Here is a 17,504-nt window from a genome sequence, read left to right as displayed (position 1 = left end):
CGGAGGATCCTGGAGTAGGCTTAATACCCGCGATGCTGTCAAACTATTCAAAGCCGCAACCACGTAATAGTATTTCGTGTCCTCCTGCGTTATGCCTCTCAACGCGAACTGAGCCTCCGCTTGAGCGAACCACACGGCGGCATGTTCCTGCCAGAACTCCGGGAGCTTGAGAGCGACGGCGTGCATCTTTCGCAGAGAAAAGCACAACTTTGGAATCGTCCGAGATCACGTCAGGGTCACCAATGTGGAGTTTTGCAGAGAAAAACGACTGGCTTGGGTTTCAAGTATGCCAAAATCACTTTATTTGAGCAGATCGCTCTGGAAAACATGCAATCAGACTGCCACGTCAGGAAGCTCTGCTCTCCCTCGCTAAACCCCCGGCTTATCTCTCCCTCCCGGCTGACGCGTCACCTGTCAGGTGAGTCTGGGAACGTGGGCGTGTTGCCACAGGGGATTCTGCCTCTCTCCCCCCAGTGCTCACTTCAGTTCACTATTTTGTTAGCTAATGTTAAGGTGTGTGAATAAACCTATTTAACCGACAAGCTAGATGCTGTAACCCCCACCCCCCCCCCCCACCCCAGTTAAATAGTCTGATATTGACATGACACTTTTTTGTTGTGCTACACAGTCTAGTAACACATAAGTGGAGATGTGAAGTCCGTGAAATAATTCAGGAAACATTGCATAGCATTGCTTTGGAATATAGCTGGTTTAATTTGTGTGAGCTGAGAGAGCCAATATTGTTTCTTGTAACTTGGTGTCATTTTGATATTGGATATCAATACTTTTAAAGGCAGACCTCGATTTTAATTAATGAGTTATAGACGGTGCTTTGTATGTGTGAGTAACTTGGCATTTTTGTATATTGAATACGTGTTCTTCATCATATGCAATGCATATTTTAGCATTGAGGTGGTCCATATATTCACCATACACAGATTCACCCTCAAATACCCCTTTACCACCAAGGCTTTTTGAGGGCCGGTTTGGAGCCTATGCCTAATCGCGAACCAGTTCTTTGCTTTTCGACAGCAAAAGAACCGGCTCTCAGCCAGAAAAACTAGTTCAAAAGCGGCACCAAGACTTGGCTGGTCTAGAACCAAGAACCGCTTACGTCAGGGGCTGGGGGCGGGATTATCGTAACAAACCAAGACCAACTAAAACTTTGTGACCGCCAGGTAGAGTGAGAGCACCTATTATTGACCACCTTCGTTCGACAGACAGGAAAACGTAAACTCATTTGCAACTATATATGAAATAGGCAAAATATCGGTAACAACCTGTACCTAGTTATGTAGGAAAAAATGTCCTTGTTAACCTCCGGTTGTTATTTTTTCAGTACTTTCGTGATTTTTTCTGTGCCGGCAAATAAGTCAGAGGTGGTCCAGCACTAACTTTCAGTGGCTAAGGGGACGTGTATCGACCACCCCATATAAATGAATGGAACTGACATAAATTTGCTAGCATACTGTTTAAGTGTCCTGTCTTGCATATTTGAGGTTAATATGAGAAAGGGTGGTCGCTATCAGCACGCCTAGGAATCTGTACATATTCACTGTTGTAACCCAAGTCGCAGGACGCAAAGTTAGGAAAGCAGTTTTAAATTATGAAGCAACGTCTGCGCCATTGGATTTAATGGGTCGCGATGAGATAATTCCGAGCGTGTCACTTGTCTTAATGTTGATATAGAAAATAAGGCTGTAATAATATAACTAAATGTATATGTATGAAGTTGGTTTTTTACATTTAGACAGTTTATTATCTTTATTTTTACGGGACATTTTAATAGGTAACAATGTTGCTGGGAAAGTGGAGACGTATACAGACGTATACAGTGACGTAATGACGTGGCTCCCTAGCGCGCGGAAAAGCAAACCGGTTATTAGAAGGTTCGCAAGTTGACCAGCTGCGAACCGGCACTAGCACCAGCCCAGAACCAGAACTAGGTTCGCGTGGAAAAGGGGTAAGATAGTAACCCCCCAGTTCCTGCTCTGTCTTATCTCCAGGCTGTTTGAGCACTTTGAAGCTTCCAATGGCTGAGAATGGCTAACTCGTGAATTACATGTCTGACAGTCCCTCTCTGTGAAGGTTTTACTGTATTACCACCCCTATAGGTGATAAAGCCTTCACACAAACATTTACTTAAGAGGAAGCTTCAGTTTTCAGAAGAGGAAGAAAGACAAGGGAAGGGGGTTATCAGACATGACAAAGACAAGACATTGCATTTACAAAGTGCTTCAATTCTTCCAATCAGTGTCCACCTTTGATTACGGTCCTGAAACCATAGTCCGTCTTTTGCAACAGTTGTGTCCAGTTGTGAGTCCAGTTGTGTAGTGGAGACATCTATCTGCGTACTGTAGTGTCCAACAACAGCTGTGTCCAGTCATTGTGTTAACTGAAAGTCCTTTTTGTCATGTTTTACCTGCAATGAGGAAGTTCTCTAGACATTTAGGTTTTTTTGGGTGATGTTAGAGCTCTGTTGCATCTGGTAATCTTGACAGGCAGTCCTTCAGAGCCAGTCTCCCTTCTGGGGGAGCCACAAGTGTGATGTGCGTGTGCAGCATGGCATCTTTCCCACGGTCCCTTTCTTAAGCTCCATTACCCTGTGGGATTATTTGCCGTCTGGCCTGTGATCTGGTCGGGTTTCAACTGCTCCGTGCAGTCTGGATCGGCTTCTCAGGGGGGTTGATGACCCCCATCACTGACCTACTCACAGAAATTGCCTTCAGACCCTGTCATCACTCGTCAGAGGAGTATTCCAGGCGTAGTCTTTAACAATCACCCATAAGCACACCCTCACAACAAGCACATTGGTCCATACAGAGAACTTCCTAACGAATGTACTGTTCGACACCTTTCTTCGAACAGGAACAAAAGACAGTTACACCTTTAGACTGACAGCTTGATTCAACACTACATTCAGCTGGAAACAAAACAACTTGATGGACGTAGTTCCTGTGGGTAATCCAAAGATGGTGATTGGAAGTGCTGCTGGTTTTACCTCTATGAGAAACATCTACATTCAGCTACATTCAGCTGGAAACAAAACAACTTGATGGACGTAGTTCCTGTGGGTAATCCAAAGATGGTGATTGGAAGTGCTGCTGGTTTTACCTCTATGAGAAACATCTGATGGCGGTGTTTTGGAAGTGAAGGGAAGGTGGCTCTTAACCCCTGGAAAGGGGGCAGCTTGTGTCAATCACTCCCACTTGACTGTGATGAACATGGCAAGTGGGAGCGATTACACTTCCCCTGTCCACCTCCAGGGCTTTTCCTTCCCTAGTCTTGTACCGTGGGAGGCCCTCGAGTACATGTTTCTTTTGCCTGGGTTCTTGCGTGCCACACAGTCCACCGTTTTGTACAAAACTCAGGCTGTACAGGAACCAGTTAAAGATGAATTCCTGGCAAGGTGGAGTCAGGGCTGGGAGACTGTGGGAAGTGGATTTTGGGTGCATAGTCCAAGGGGGAGGGGACCAGGGGCTCCCTCTTTTGCAGTGGGAACAGAGGTGTGAAGTTGCAGGGCATCTATGATGGGCCAGACCTTTTCGCCTGCGTCTGGCCCTCAGCATGAACCGCTGCAGTCCCTTAGGCAGGTTTCTCCTCTTTACTGGCCGCTGGAGTGGTGAGGGAAGCCCATGGATTTCCCCCAGGTTCTCTCCATGCTGTGGGGCAACAGCAGGAGGGCTTTTACCACTTGGGGAAGTGTTTATGGCATCTGGTCCTTTGTCACCTGTCTGTGTATGATGACCCTGGATATTCGTTTCCATCTCCTGGATAGCGCAGCTCTCCTGTCACACACACACGCATACACGCACACACACACACACACACACACACACACACAGAGATTCACCTGTCTTATCTACAGGCTATGCTGGCTGAGCACTTTGAAGCTTCCTATGGCTGAGAACGGCCAACTGGTGAATTACATGTCTGACAGCACACACCAATGAAACTTGTAAATACTCCAAGGTAACCTAACAAACTAAATTGTTAGCTAGCAAGAAGTAACATTAGCGAGCTAGTCAGCTGTAGGATATGTCATCATTTCTATTATTTAGGAAAGGTAACATCCAAATCCCATTCTCAGCAAACAGCCCACCACACAACAACACGAGTCATATGACATAATAACCAGCCAAGTAGCATGTTCGCTATCATGAATGTTAGCTAGTTGTTCTGCTAAAAGAATTTGTTTGCTACACCAGAGGTTTGGAAGAGTCTTGGTGTATACCATGGCAGAGTGCAAGCTTTCCCCTGAAACCATCTACAGTGAGCACCATAATTCATTGGACAGTGACACATTTTTTGTTATTTTGGTTCTGTACTCTAGCACTTTGAGTTTGAAAGGATACAATGACAATGAGGTTGAAGTACATGCCTGTCAGCTTTAATTTGAGGGTATTTTCATACATATCAGATGAACTGTTTAGAAATTATAGAACCTTTTGTACATAGTCCCCCCCATTTTCGGGCATCAAAAAATATTGGACAGTTTAACATAATGTAGAACAAAGTAATCATTTTTAATATTTGGTCGCATATCCTTTGCATGCAATGACTGCTTGAAGTCTGCAACGCATAGACATCACCAGACGCTGGGTTGCTTCCCTGGTGATGCTCTACCAGTCCTGTACTGCAGCCATCTTCAGTTCCTGCTTGTTTCGGGGACTTTTTGCCTTCAGTCTCCTCTTCAGCATGTAAAATGCATGTTCAATCAGATTCAGATCCGGTGATTGACTCAGCCAATCAAGGATTTTCCACTTTTTGGCCCCTTCGTTGCTCTAGCAGTATGTTTCGGGTCATTGTCTTGTTGCATGATGAAGTACCGTCCAATGAGTTTGGAGGCATTTGGTTTTATCTGAGCAGATAAAATATTTCTGTAGACTTAAGAATGAATTGTTCTACTTCTGTCTGCAGTCACATCATCGATGAAGACAAGTGAGCCCGTTCCACTGGCAGCCATACAGGCCCAAGCCATAACACCCGCTCCACCATGTTTCACGGATGAGGTGGTATGCTTTGGATCATGGGCATTTCCTTTTTTTCTCCACACTTTCCTCTTTCCATCACTCTGGTACATGTTAATCTGTCTCATCTGTCCACAAGACTTTGTTCCAGAACTCTTGAGGCTCTTTTAGGTGCTTTTTTGCAAGCTGTAATCTCGCCTTTCTGTTCTTCAGGCTTATCAGTGATTTGCGTCTTGTAGTGTACCCTCTGTAGTCTTGCTGGTGTAGTCTTCTACATATGGTAGACTTTGACACATCTACACCTGCATCCAGGAGAGTGTTTTTAATCTGTTGGGCTGTTGTCAGGGGGGTTTTCTTCACCATAGAGAGTATTCTCCGGTCATCCACTACAGTGGTCTTCCTCGGTCTACTGGGTGTTTCGAAATAATTGAGTTCAGCAGTTGTTTTTTTCTTGTTAATGATGAACCAAACTGTTGACTTGGGCATGCCCAAGGTTTTTGCAATGTTCCTGATTGATTGATTTGCATTTCTGAGCCTTATGACGGCCAGTTTAATTTGCATCGACACTGCTGTCTTCCTCATGTTTTCACACCCCGACAACAATCTCCAAAGGCAATTGCAAAGTCTAGAATCAAGACTAGACATCAACAGCTCTCTTCTGCATTCACTAACGACACAAATGAATACACCTGCCTTACGAAACACATCTGTGAAGCCAATTCAACAAATACATGTAGTACCTTAAAATGGGGGGACCATGTACAAAAGGTGCTGTCATTTCTAAACGGTTCATCCGATATGGATGAAAATACTCTCAAATTAAAGCTAACAGTCTGCACTTCAACCATTGTATCCTTTCAAACTCAAAGTGCTAGAGTACAGAACCAAAATAACAAAAAATGTGTCACTGTCCAATGAATTATGGTGCTCACTGTATGCAACTCAACCAATGTATTGTTATTCATCAAATGCTTCTACTGGCCTATAGAGGAGATGAAATTAAATGATGATGTTAGTTTATATTTACGTTTCATCTTTACTGAATTGCATTGGAGGACACAAATCGCCACATCTCATCTTTGAGATGCATTCACCTATACCTGAACGTACGCGTGCACACACACACACACAGAGGACTTGATCATGAAAAGTAAGCCAAAAAACATAAAAAAGGCACAAAGATATATACATTTTCATTTCTTTAATAGCCACATTAATAATCTGACCTAAATTAAGGGTTTCATCAAAAAAAAAAAATCTAATGAGACAATATAAGACAGTCACAAATGTTTCAATTTACATGTTCGTTTTTTTATTTATTTATTCATTTAGGATCCCCATTAGCAATACACAGTGTGCAGCTAATCTTCCTGGGGTCCAAACATAAAATACATACAATACACACATAGTAAGAGATAAAATCGAACAAACAGACAAAATAATACGAAACAATTGCATTAAATTGCATTGGGACACACAAATTTCCATATTTCATCTTCGACCTTCAAGGGTGAATATATATTTTAATTTATTTAACAGCCAAATTAATGGATTCAACTTTAAGGGTTTCATCCAAAAAAAAAAAACATATATATCAAATCAGACAAAATAACAAGAAAGCAAAGAACATGAAGAATAATAAAATAATGCTAAATGTCTAAAATTGCTGATAAGTGCTATAGGTTACTAATCTTCATCAAATAAAAAAATTCTCAAAATTCTTTTGTCCTTGGCTGTCATGTACAGAAGAACCCCAGTGATGAAGAACCATAATTGAGTCACAGACTGACTGGTCCATCAAACAGTATGAACCTTCCAGTTGGATAAGCAATTACACCTCAAGCTCTATATTACACAATACATGCATTATATTTGTCATTTTCACTGATGCAAAAACTGAGCATTTATTTTCCTGGCCAGTAGCTTTCAATTTCTCTGTAATAAACTCTAATAGGATGTATTTGCATTAACCCCTCCTTGGTCGTCAAAATTTAAACCAATTTACATAGCCTTTGGGAGTTATAAGAACTTAACACAGCTTGTAATGTTTTCATTTTTGAGAAAGCAAAATGGGTAGCATTTGTTGCTCTGAGTTGTCAGTAGACCAATTATGCTGTTATGTCATGTATCTTTTGCAGAACTCACACAGAAAGGTTTTTTTAAAGAATGTCATGTGACCAGTTTTATGCTTCATGAAAGGAAATTTTTAAGCGCTATTTTTTTCAAATGGAACAATGGCCTAATAAAAACACCATTCAAGCTTTGCCTTGTTGCAAGTCAACCATGTCCATCTAACAACACCATGAATTATCATGGATTTATACTTCAAAGCACAACCCTGAACACCCCACAACCCCAATGAATGTTGAATATTAAAACCCTACTGGTGGCTATATTGTACATGGTATTGACACCATGCAAGTTTTGCCTTGTTCAGAACGCCATGCCCTTCGATTCAGAACATGTTTCAAGGTCGAAAACCATGTCTGGAATTAATCAGACCAAGCAATGGTGCTCACTTGGCATTGTATTGTATGATAATTTATTTATACTGAAATATGATTGGCTGTCATTTTGCCATCTTTGAACAAACTTTTCCTTTGCAATTTAGTTAGGGTTAGTGTCAGAACAAAGTATTCTTGTTCTAAATGCCATTTTGATCAGAATTATGCTTCATGAGAAGAAGATTTTTAAGTGTTATTTGTTCACATGGAAAAATGGCCAACAATGATAAATATCAATTTTATTATAGCAGCCATGTTTCTCAAGCTATCAACACCATTCATGTTTTGGCTTGTTCAGAACAATGTGGCCAAAGTGATTTTGATGGACACTCCTACAGTAAATGGGTCAATTCTATTGGGTTGCCATTAAGCCATTTTTAAACTACTACTTAGTTAGACTAGTACAGCGATGGTTCACAACAAAGCAAAAAAAATGTATTTATTAAATGTTTTATTTTTAGGCAATACATATTTGATTAATCATGTGCATTGAATACACAGTAAAATGTCTAGTGTCCAGTGTCTGGTCATAGTGGACTCATAAACTCTGTAAGAGTTTATTTAATACTGAATATGTTCATTGAATGTGGGGAAATTGATGAATCTTCTGGTGCCACTTAAGAGCATATCCAGAAAAATGGACAGCGCAGAACAAAATGCGTATAATCCAGCTGTGGCGGCAATTGCTGATTGAATTGATCCAGATGCAAGATAGAGTCATTTTGAAAGGAGCATGACTATTGTCAGGATAGAATGGGAATGTGCAGTAGGTTCTAGGTCATGTTTTATTTCATCTAGAAGAGTAATTATTTCTATGGCTGTCACAGAAGTCGCAGGTGTCACAGATATTACATTATTTTAGTCTTCGGCAGGACTGTGAATTTCTCTGTTTAATGCTTTCCATTATTTTTTGTGTGCTCTTCCTGTAGCTACGGTAACGTCAGTGACAACAGACGCTCAAAAAACCTTGCGACGTACTAAATCTAACTTTAAAGAAATAAAAACAAACACAGTAACCCTATGTTTTATTATTTTAGTACTGAAATTTATGTATACTCTGTATTCTTGGTTGCTAACAATGTTCTGTTAAAGGCAAAAAGCTTACTATTTCCGAGACCGCTGCACATGATATATATTGGTTAATTTAATAAGTTAATACTTTTTTCTGATTTTTGCAATTTTTTACAACTTTGCTGTGAGTGTTCTGTGACTTTAGCCAATATTTTCAGTGCCAGGCACCCAATAGGCCCTCATTAATTGTGCAAACTTAAGTTTGGGAAGTAAATTCAACAGAATACATAATCAGCCACACTGATAATATCTGTGCCTTTTATTTGGGCAATCCTCCCTTAAATGTATATGCATTAAGGAGGGAAGCACACCTTGCAAACACTCCCAGATCACACAAATACTGTGCTTCCAGCCCCGTGTGCCTCTGATAAACAAGATGCATGTTTCTGGGGCAAAATGTACCATATACGTGTCTGCAAAATAGTCGCAAAAAGCTTTGTAAATATGGCCCTTACTTTACAAGCAGTTCAGTCAAACAGTCTGATAACCATTCTAAATTCACACAATTCTAGTGTTGATACCAGTTGTTCCGTAAGATGTCATACGGGAACTAGCTTTAAAACATCTGTGGATGCAAACACCCTTCACTTTCTCTCAGATGGTTCTTTGCCACTGTGTCATGTATTAAAATCATACAACTGCACACCTCATCGTGGATTATGCTTTTCTTATAGTATTACATAATATTTTACTATGTATCGATCTAGGCTGGACCTCCATTAACTGATTGCCAAAATCACTTTGGTAGGTATGTGGATGTCATCTGCTTGAATTCAAGTTCTAGGAGAGGGGCTTTGCTATACCAGTGTCTTGGGGTTGCTTAATTTGTATTCGTATGTGGTCAACTTCTTTACTGCTCACTCGCCATACTTTTTTGAAAATAAAAATAATCAAATATGTATAACCTTAAGGTATAAAACAATTTATAGCTACAAAATGTGGGCCTCTTAAAACATAAGGCTCTGAATAACCTCCATTCCTTAAGAGTATGTATCTCAGGTTCTATTTTAATGCCGTTGTTTGGGTTGCAGTGATGTGCTTCTAGGACATCACCCTACTCATGGCTGTAGACATGCTCCTCAAAGCCATGCTGATCCATGGAGTCACAGATGAGTGTGCAGAAGGGGCACACCCTGTGGCTTTCCTCATGCTGCTCCAGCTCCGACCTGCTGATATCCGGGAAGATCTCTTGGCAATACCGGCACATCATCAGCTAAGGAAAGGAGAGAAGAGTGACTGGAGCTGAGAAGGAAAAATTGATGTTCCTAAACCTCAGATCCAGGATCAGTATCTTTTCAGACTGCATGGTTAGGATTAGGATTATATGAAAGGGATCCTGGACCTACTATTGGGAAAATAAATTATAATACTATAATACCGGAGCTGCTGCAGAAGATAAAGCAGGCTTTACCAGAGGTAAATACCTTTAATGGGGAAGGGGTCCTGGTGGGCTTCGGGACCCTAACATAAACTCCTCAAAAATCATATATAAAATCAACAACTCAAAACAATAGAGTCAATACCAACAGGAGAATACACTGTTCGACACTGACAGGGAAATTTTCCACATTTCACTTGGGACCCCACCCACATAATCAGCTGTGCTGCTCATCCCACAAATGCATGATCCTTACCAATTCGGACATCTTTGTAAAGGGAAATGAACAGGCTTTCCAATGATGTAACATACAATGCTAATAATACAGTGACAACAGAGATATGATCGACCAAACACAAATTTCCAAACTTTTTTTGAGGAGTTTATTAACAGGAGTCCACTCCCCTATCCTCATTTGGCTGTTAATTAGCCATCCTAGAAACAGTGGTGCCCCTTATTCACTCAGTCACTGCCTAATTGACAAAGTGAATGCCATCCCCATTTTATCAATGGACCACTACTAGATCCAAATTATTTTATTGGTTATTGGCTGCAACAATTGTAAAGTCAATGAATATTGCATACCTCTCAAGGAACAAAATCTAAGAAATCTTGTTGCTAGTGGCTAGCAAAATGTAAACAGGAGCTCCTAATGCAGGATATAACTTACTTGATGGTGTGCTCCTGGTAAAGTAGATTTTGCAATGTCAGTTACCCAAATATTCATGGACTAGATGTGGGCTTCCCAACCAGATTAGTGTGCTGTCCTTAAACCAAACAGACTTTTTTCAAAATGCATTGTACTCAATCCTGTAGCTGTGAGCAGGTTTTGGTTTTGGGCAAACCTTTACAACAGGTTTTTCATTTCTTAGCTCTCAAAGATGATGTAATTTGTGAAAATTTGTGAGGCAATACATACCAGTTCCTCCGTGCTTGAAGTAGCTAAAAAAGGAAAATTAAAAAAATATATATTACCACAAGAAAACAGGGTGTACAACATGTCTGAATTGACAAACAGAAATCAAGAGGTGACATTACTTTTAAGACTGGATAAAGCTCAAAGCTTGCAGACACTTCAATGTATTTAACTATAGTGTCTGCAAGTAGGGTCTGTCGTGGAGAACCAATTAAAGGCATAGTGTACCTAAAAATGAACACTATTGTTAATTTTCTGAAACTGTGAAATTTATTTTAACCCAAAAATGACATCATTTTGGAGTATTCTTTTTGCAGATTTGATTAGTCCAACCACATAGCCCTATTGCAAAATGAATGGATACATTTCACAAACAGATTGTCCAAGACAATATATGACCACTCAATCTTGCAAGTGACATCACTGTGCGTAAAACTAATGGTGAGGTTGTATATTTATTCCATATTTAGTCACAGATACTGACACGAGTACAATTACATAAGAATGCATCTTGCTTATTTTACTATTCAGTAAGCAGCATTTTTCACTGCTGTACTGGCATACCTTCGAGCTATTGCAGGCTTTATCGTGTTGCTATGATGGAATACAAAATTTTAGTAGTGAAAGAATATTTTTATAAACTCCTAGACATACGCTATTGTCCAGTGTGTTACGCTTGGGGAGTATAGTTGCAGATGAGACTGCAGATAGGGGGTGCTTGTTAAATGGGCAACCTATGCTAGAATGGTGGCACTTAGAAACTCTGTATTTAACATAGTTACCCTGTATCATCATCAAATAAAGCTAGAATTCAGAGCTTGTCTCCACATATAGTCTGATTGCAGGAGCACTGAATGACTGAGTTCAATTTCACGATGCTGGCATCCTGACCACTAGGGGGGCTTGTGCAAAGCAGTTAATATCAAATGTGCTAACTTGGTTGCTGCATTAACACGGCATTGTATTCTGGATGCTCCAAGTGATTCATAGATATGAAACAGCCACCTGATCACAGGAATTTATAATCAGCTCACATCAGATTGGTCGATATGCCATGCTATTTTCTTTGAAAAAGGTGTTAAAAAAATTTACACATGCAGCTGGAATGGCCAAATGCTGAGCAATTTCTCACTCATTCCATTGTAAAGAGATCACATATTTGCATAAAGCATTATAGCATATTTCGAATATTTTCATGGAATTATGTCCAATTACACTGCATAATTATCGATAAATATACAGTGGTCGCTGGTTTCAGATGACACGTTTGCCGCCGTGGCAGCAGTTCTGCCGGCCAGAAGGAAATGGATGCAGGGTTCTGACCGTAGAGGGCAGCAGAGTGTAATATTTCCTCATAAGGACAGTTTCTACTATTCTGCATTGTACTTGACGTCACTCCGCATTGCATTTCGGGGTGATTCACAATCTTAAAATGAGTTTAGTTCTGTGATTTTAAGACAACATTGGAAACTTGGGAAAAATAAAGCCCAAATACCAGCTGATGTTGGGCTGGTATCAGCATAGAAGCCATTCAAATATTTTTATGGATCTGGTAACTCTCTTTAAAAAAAAATAATTACAGCAGTTTGCAACATAAAACTCGTAAGACCCTAACAGGGATGTCAAACCCGTTTTGGCGATTTATCAGCAAACAGTTTATTTTTCACAATTTCATAAATGCTCCTCAAATAGCAACATATAAATACCCAACTTATCAGAAAATAACACCTGTTTTCTTTAATACGATTTAATAAGAACCAAAGTCAGTTGGGTAATTATAAAAAAATCTAACCTTTTTGTTATAATACAAACCGAACATAATACCATAAACTTTAAAATCGAGAGCTAGTTCAGTATGTTTAATATCAGTCAGCAACACGAATAACCAATTGATTCTCGTGTCATTCGATTTATGTTTTAAAATGAGTATCAAACACCCAATAATTTCTTGCTTTTTAATTTCTGTTCCTGAAACGAAAAACGAATGGCCAAGAACTACACAGATCCTTTCTCCCCAATGATAGTTAGGCTATTACTTGCTGATGGAAGCAGCTAATTTTTTAACATCGTATTAAAGGAAACAACTATTTTCTTATGTTCTGGAAAGTCATCGATTTATATATTATTATTTGATTATACTGTAGCATTTATGCTATTATGGATTAAAAATAAACTGTCAAACTCTGTTGTCTGAAAAATCTGTTTGACCTCCCTTGGGGTATGCATCATCTCACACTGGCAGCAGGTTGGGAACTGGGAATTGAAAAGACGCGTCTCCTTTTCACCGTAATTAAACAATAAAAATAAAAAAACACCCATTTGTAAAACTAAAATGCTTCATACCACACTGCAGACATGATCTTAAGCCTACGTAATGACCATGACCGATGGCCTAATGTAACACTCTTCATCAATTTCTTTGATGACAGACTGTCCGATTTACGCCTCTAATTACTAATTTGCGAAACAGAAGGAACCTGCCGGGTGAACAGAGATTTCACTTGCTTTGGTTTTTACACAAATATGTGGTCGATAAACATTTAAAAGGCTGTGTTTTTATTACTTCTGTTACTTCCCACAACAAGTTCATGCATATTATAAACAGTCTATGTTGCAAAACTATTTTCTTGAAATAAAGTACTCAGCTGGATCAATTCCAATAGAGGTATTTCTGGAATATAGCATTTTTGTTATATAGGCGATAAATCACTACACACGTGAAAACATGTTTTCTTTAACCACTGCCCAGTGGCAGAGCTTGGATATTAGGACAGGCGCGTATTGGCACATCACACTTTGTTACAGAAATCTAACTCAAAGGCTATGACCACAGCAATCGCGCAGCAATGCTGTATCAGAAACAAGTCGGGCTACGGTGAAAATTGAGACTTCATAGTTAATACGTGTTTGTGATAGTTAATACTTGCCAGCTAGTCTACTAATTAAAACGTTTTCATTTTTTAAGGAGTTGGGTGAACGTATGGGTGTTAAACAAACAAACTCAATAATATAGGTCAAGTCCGACAGGATGACTTTAAATTTGAGGGCAGTTTACTGGAGTTTGACTTGTCTTCACACCCCCACTGCCTGACAATAGCCAGGTGTTGATGCGGAATGCGGATGTGCGAATGTGTCTGTCCCTCCTCTGGCAGGCTATTTAGCAGCTGAACGATCAAACATCAAACATTATCAGTGGAATAAACTACATCAGCACTGTAGGCTACTGTAGGGTGCTACAGAGGATAAATTGACGATAAATTTGCACAAGCCAATATATTTGAGGAAAAAGGATTTTAATGATATTGAAACACCACAGATAGTGGGATGAAATTTGCTCCAATTAAATTACAAAGGCTACATTCCAGTTGGTCCACCTCGCAATTCCACAACTCGGCTTAACACTTTTGTTCAGATGATCAATGTATCTGTTGCAGAGCTCTGTGTTGATACGGAATGCGGATGTGCAAATGTGTCTGAACGATCCAACATCAAACATTATCATTGGAATAAACTATATTCACACTGTAAGCTACTGTAGGCTAAGATACAGTGCTACTGAGGATGAATTGGCAAAACATTTTCCCAAGACTTCTGGACCACAACAACCATTGTTTAAGAAACTGCTGCACATAATGAAATTTATAATCACAAAAAAATGGACAGATGAGGTTTTCCTTGGTTGTTAAATCACCTTGGATTTCTACATTAACTTCAATGAGCAGCAATTAAGCGCCCTGAAGTATGCGCAGTAGAGACGGTTTCCCCGTTACTTCCTAGGCTTCACCGCCTGGCCCCTCCTATCATCACCAGTTCTTATGTAGGCAAGATTGTCTGCACACATCTTGCCAGTCTCTCTCAAAAATGCCTCAAAAAAAAAAAAACATCAGACAAAACAAATCACGGGAATGCCGAGGCAGAGGACAGCGGTACTGAACCGACATTATCTACGCTCGCTTCCTTCCCCTTTAACCATGAGCAAATACTCAAACGTTAAACAATGATGGTTTATTTAAATGATTCAGTAATTTCAATAACTGTCAATTCCCCTGTCATTCTCTGTCTCTCATTCTTTTATGCAATTAAGTTGATTCTAATATAGTTAATTTAGCATATCTAAGGTTGCATGTAAACTTGAAAGCAAAACTAAAAAGAAAACTTAAAATGCAGTATCATTCATGACCAAATTGTCCTACAAAGCTGTCCACAGGAGGTTAAAGGAATGAGAGGTTTACTATATGTATGTATTTTAGTATGTACTGATTGGCCCTTGCTCTGGCTTAACATAGCAACCTACATTAAGAATAAAAGTAACACTAAGTTTGGAGAGTGAAATTACCTGGAGCTTCAAAGGGGTTCCCATAGAGGAGTGGGTCAGCCTCTGGGTTCTGGGATCCAAGGGTAACATGTGATGAAGTGTAAGGGTTAGAGTGTTGAAAGGAAATAGGGGAAGGAGCAGACAAGGACTTGAGGTGTGCCACCTCTTCACACAGTTTTTCAATAGTTCTCTTCAGTTCCTGATGGGGACATTAAGGAAACAAAGGAAGTTCACAATCTCATCACAAAGTTCCACTTTCATACATAGAAAACACAAAGCCATACAATCACAGTTGACAGATGTGTGCCCTTTACATGAACATGATCTTTACATGAACATACACGTTTAGCTTTTCTGTGACCAGTTTTTCTCCTGAGCTTGGGCTGGAGTGTATAGACTAATGTGCACAAAGGCACAGAAGGAGGGGGGGGGGAGGTGGCAGGTCATGGGTTACCTGGTTGTCCTGGGACAGCTTGTCCTTCTCGACTCTCATAATTGTTGCCATGTTGACTTCTTCATCAAGGATCTTTTGTAAATCCATCAGCTGCTTCTGAGGGGCAGAGGAAACTAGGTTGGCCTAGGTTCAGTCTCAACACTCTGCACTCAACATGCTTAGCTACAGAGGAATGCAGACATATGCTGTGCTCCTAAAAAAACCTCTTGTTCGCTGCTCAGCTTATCCTTCTCCTGGAAATCCTTGACCAAATTTTCCAGTTTTTCCTTTGCTTCCTTCAGCTCCTGAAGGGCTCGGCCGGTCTGCCTGCGTGACTCCTCACTGCTCTGTCTCTCCTTGCGTAGCTCTTCTTTCACCTCCTGTAGCTGACAAGTAAGAACATCACACCGCACATGTAGACAGACAAGGTGACCTTAATGCTAATGCAGTCTGGAGGGGCTGTCACCAGGAGGAAACCTTTCGTGTGGAGCGTGGCTAACCAGTTTCTCGAGGTCTTCTCTGTCCTTTCCGTCCTGTTCGGACAGGGTCCTCTGCAGGGCCTGATTCTCACGGCACAGTCCTTCTGCCGCCTCTGCCTGTGCACGCAGCTCCCGCAGTTCCCCTGCCAGCTTCACCGTCTCTTTCTGGCTGCTCTGGAGGTCCACCTGATGGACAGAGTGGGCAGGGCTGGAATATGGTCTTCAATTTTAAATGACTCTCTCTCTCCCGTTCTCACAAACAACTACATATAACCAATTACACATGAACACATACATGTCCCTGGCCTGCACACGCACAACCTCCCACAACCACACACAAAAGCCGCGTTTCCACCAAAAGTACCCGGAACTTTTAGTCCCAGGACTACTTTTCAAGGAACTAAAAGGTTCCTTCCGCCCATGGTTGTCTGCGTTTCCACCGCGGTCTGAAGTCCCACGAAGAGTAGGCAAATTAGCCCACTGACGTATGGAAAAGCGACGTTGTCGTCGGTCCATCTGTCCTATGATTTCTTCTGTAACCCATACTACCACCGAAGTAGCCTACATTATTTTCTAATAACCGGGACAGCCCGGAGGGGTTTATTCCACTTATACAACGGGTTACTAACAATGATTATATATGGTTACTTTTGTATTTATTGATTTTTATCGATTTAATCACCTGGAATTGAAATATTCTTCTGCAGCCGTTTGGGCATAGTTTACCGTTGTCAAGCAAAACTAACAAATAGGATATAACAGGCTAATAGTCAGATTGTAACTGTTTTATATATAATCTCAAACACATTCATTATGCTTTTATGCGAACATTCGCTTTCATGTCTTGACATCCGAAGCGACAGAATGCATTCACATTTCCAATATAACTGGAAACAACAGCAGAAAACATGCACACGTTGTAAACAATTTGCTGTTTGATTACTTTCTCATCGTCAATTCTATATAGGCTAATCGCAAAATGACAAGAATAGAACGAAAACTTGGACTTGCGTGAAAATTTAAATTAGCAGTGGTACAGCCACCGTTTGCTTTCCTTCGAAGTTACTGCTAGCCGAGCAGCGAAGTGTGCCCTCCAGATGCGAACCATGCACCATAAATTAGTCCATAGTCTTCCTGGTCTTTTTGTGGAATTTAAGAATGGCAGAGTAAAATTACGGCAGTCTGAAAAAGCTAAAGGGACGATTACTAGAATTAACCTGTTATTTTACCCTGACAAAAAGTGCGGAAGGTGATTTCCAATTTGCTTTTACTGTAGGCTAACACCAATGTGAATTACGCAGAACTACCGCATACCTCACATAACTGTATCAAACGTTTTGAGTCAATTACAACGGGCTAACAAAGAAAATCCGGAAGAAAATATTCAGCAACCGAATTAATCCGTTTGAATGTTTTGGTACGTAATATGCTGTCCCAG

The 17,504-nt window shown here is 40.4% G+C and overlaps 1 protein-coding gene across 4 annotated transcripts in view; it reads right to left on the bottom strand.

The window, feature by feature from the left end:
* Positions 1-6,265: 6,265 nt before the first annotated feature.
* Positions 6,266-17,504, bottom strand: part of calcoco2 (calcium binding and coiled-coil domain 2) — an 86,608-nt gene continuing 75,369 nt past the window's right edge. The window contains exons 9-14 of one of the 4 annotated variants that reach the window (XM_035407048.1): positions 16,088-16,252; positions 15,812-15,973; positions 15,609-15,704; positions 15,176-15,224; positions 10,843-10,865; positions 6,266-9,758 (exon numbers count right to left, since the gene is read on the bottom strand). In XM_035407048.1, coding sequence (XP_035262939.1) covers positions 9,600-9,758; positions 10,843-10,865; positions 15,176-15,224; positions 15,609-15,704; positions 15,812-15,973; positions 16,088-16,252 — 654 coding nt within the window. In that variant the 3' untranslated portion in view covers positions 6,266-9,599. Of the gene's footprint in view, positions 9,759-10,842; positions 10,866-15,175; positions 15,354-15,608; positions 15,705-15,811; positions 15,974-16,087; positions 16,253-17,504 lie in introns of all 4 variants that reach the window. The other 3 variants (XM_035407047.1, XM_035407045.1, XM_035407046.1) reach the window with 3 other exon arrangements.

Source organism: Anguilla anguilla, chromosome 2, assembly GCF_013347855.1.
Source record: "Anguilla anguilla isolate fAngAng1 chromosome 2, fAngAng1.pri, whole genome shotgun sequence".
Classification (NCBI taxonomy): domain Eukaryota; kingdom Metazoa; phylum Chordata; class Actinopteri; order Anguilliformes; family Anguillidae; genus Anguilla; species Anguilla anguilla.
Note: the sequence above shows the minus strand (reverse complement) of the source record. Positions and strands in the feature narration are given on the sequence as shown.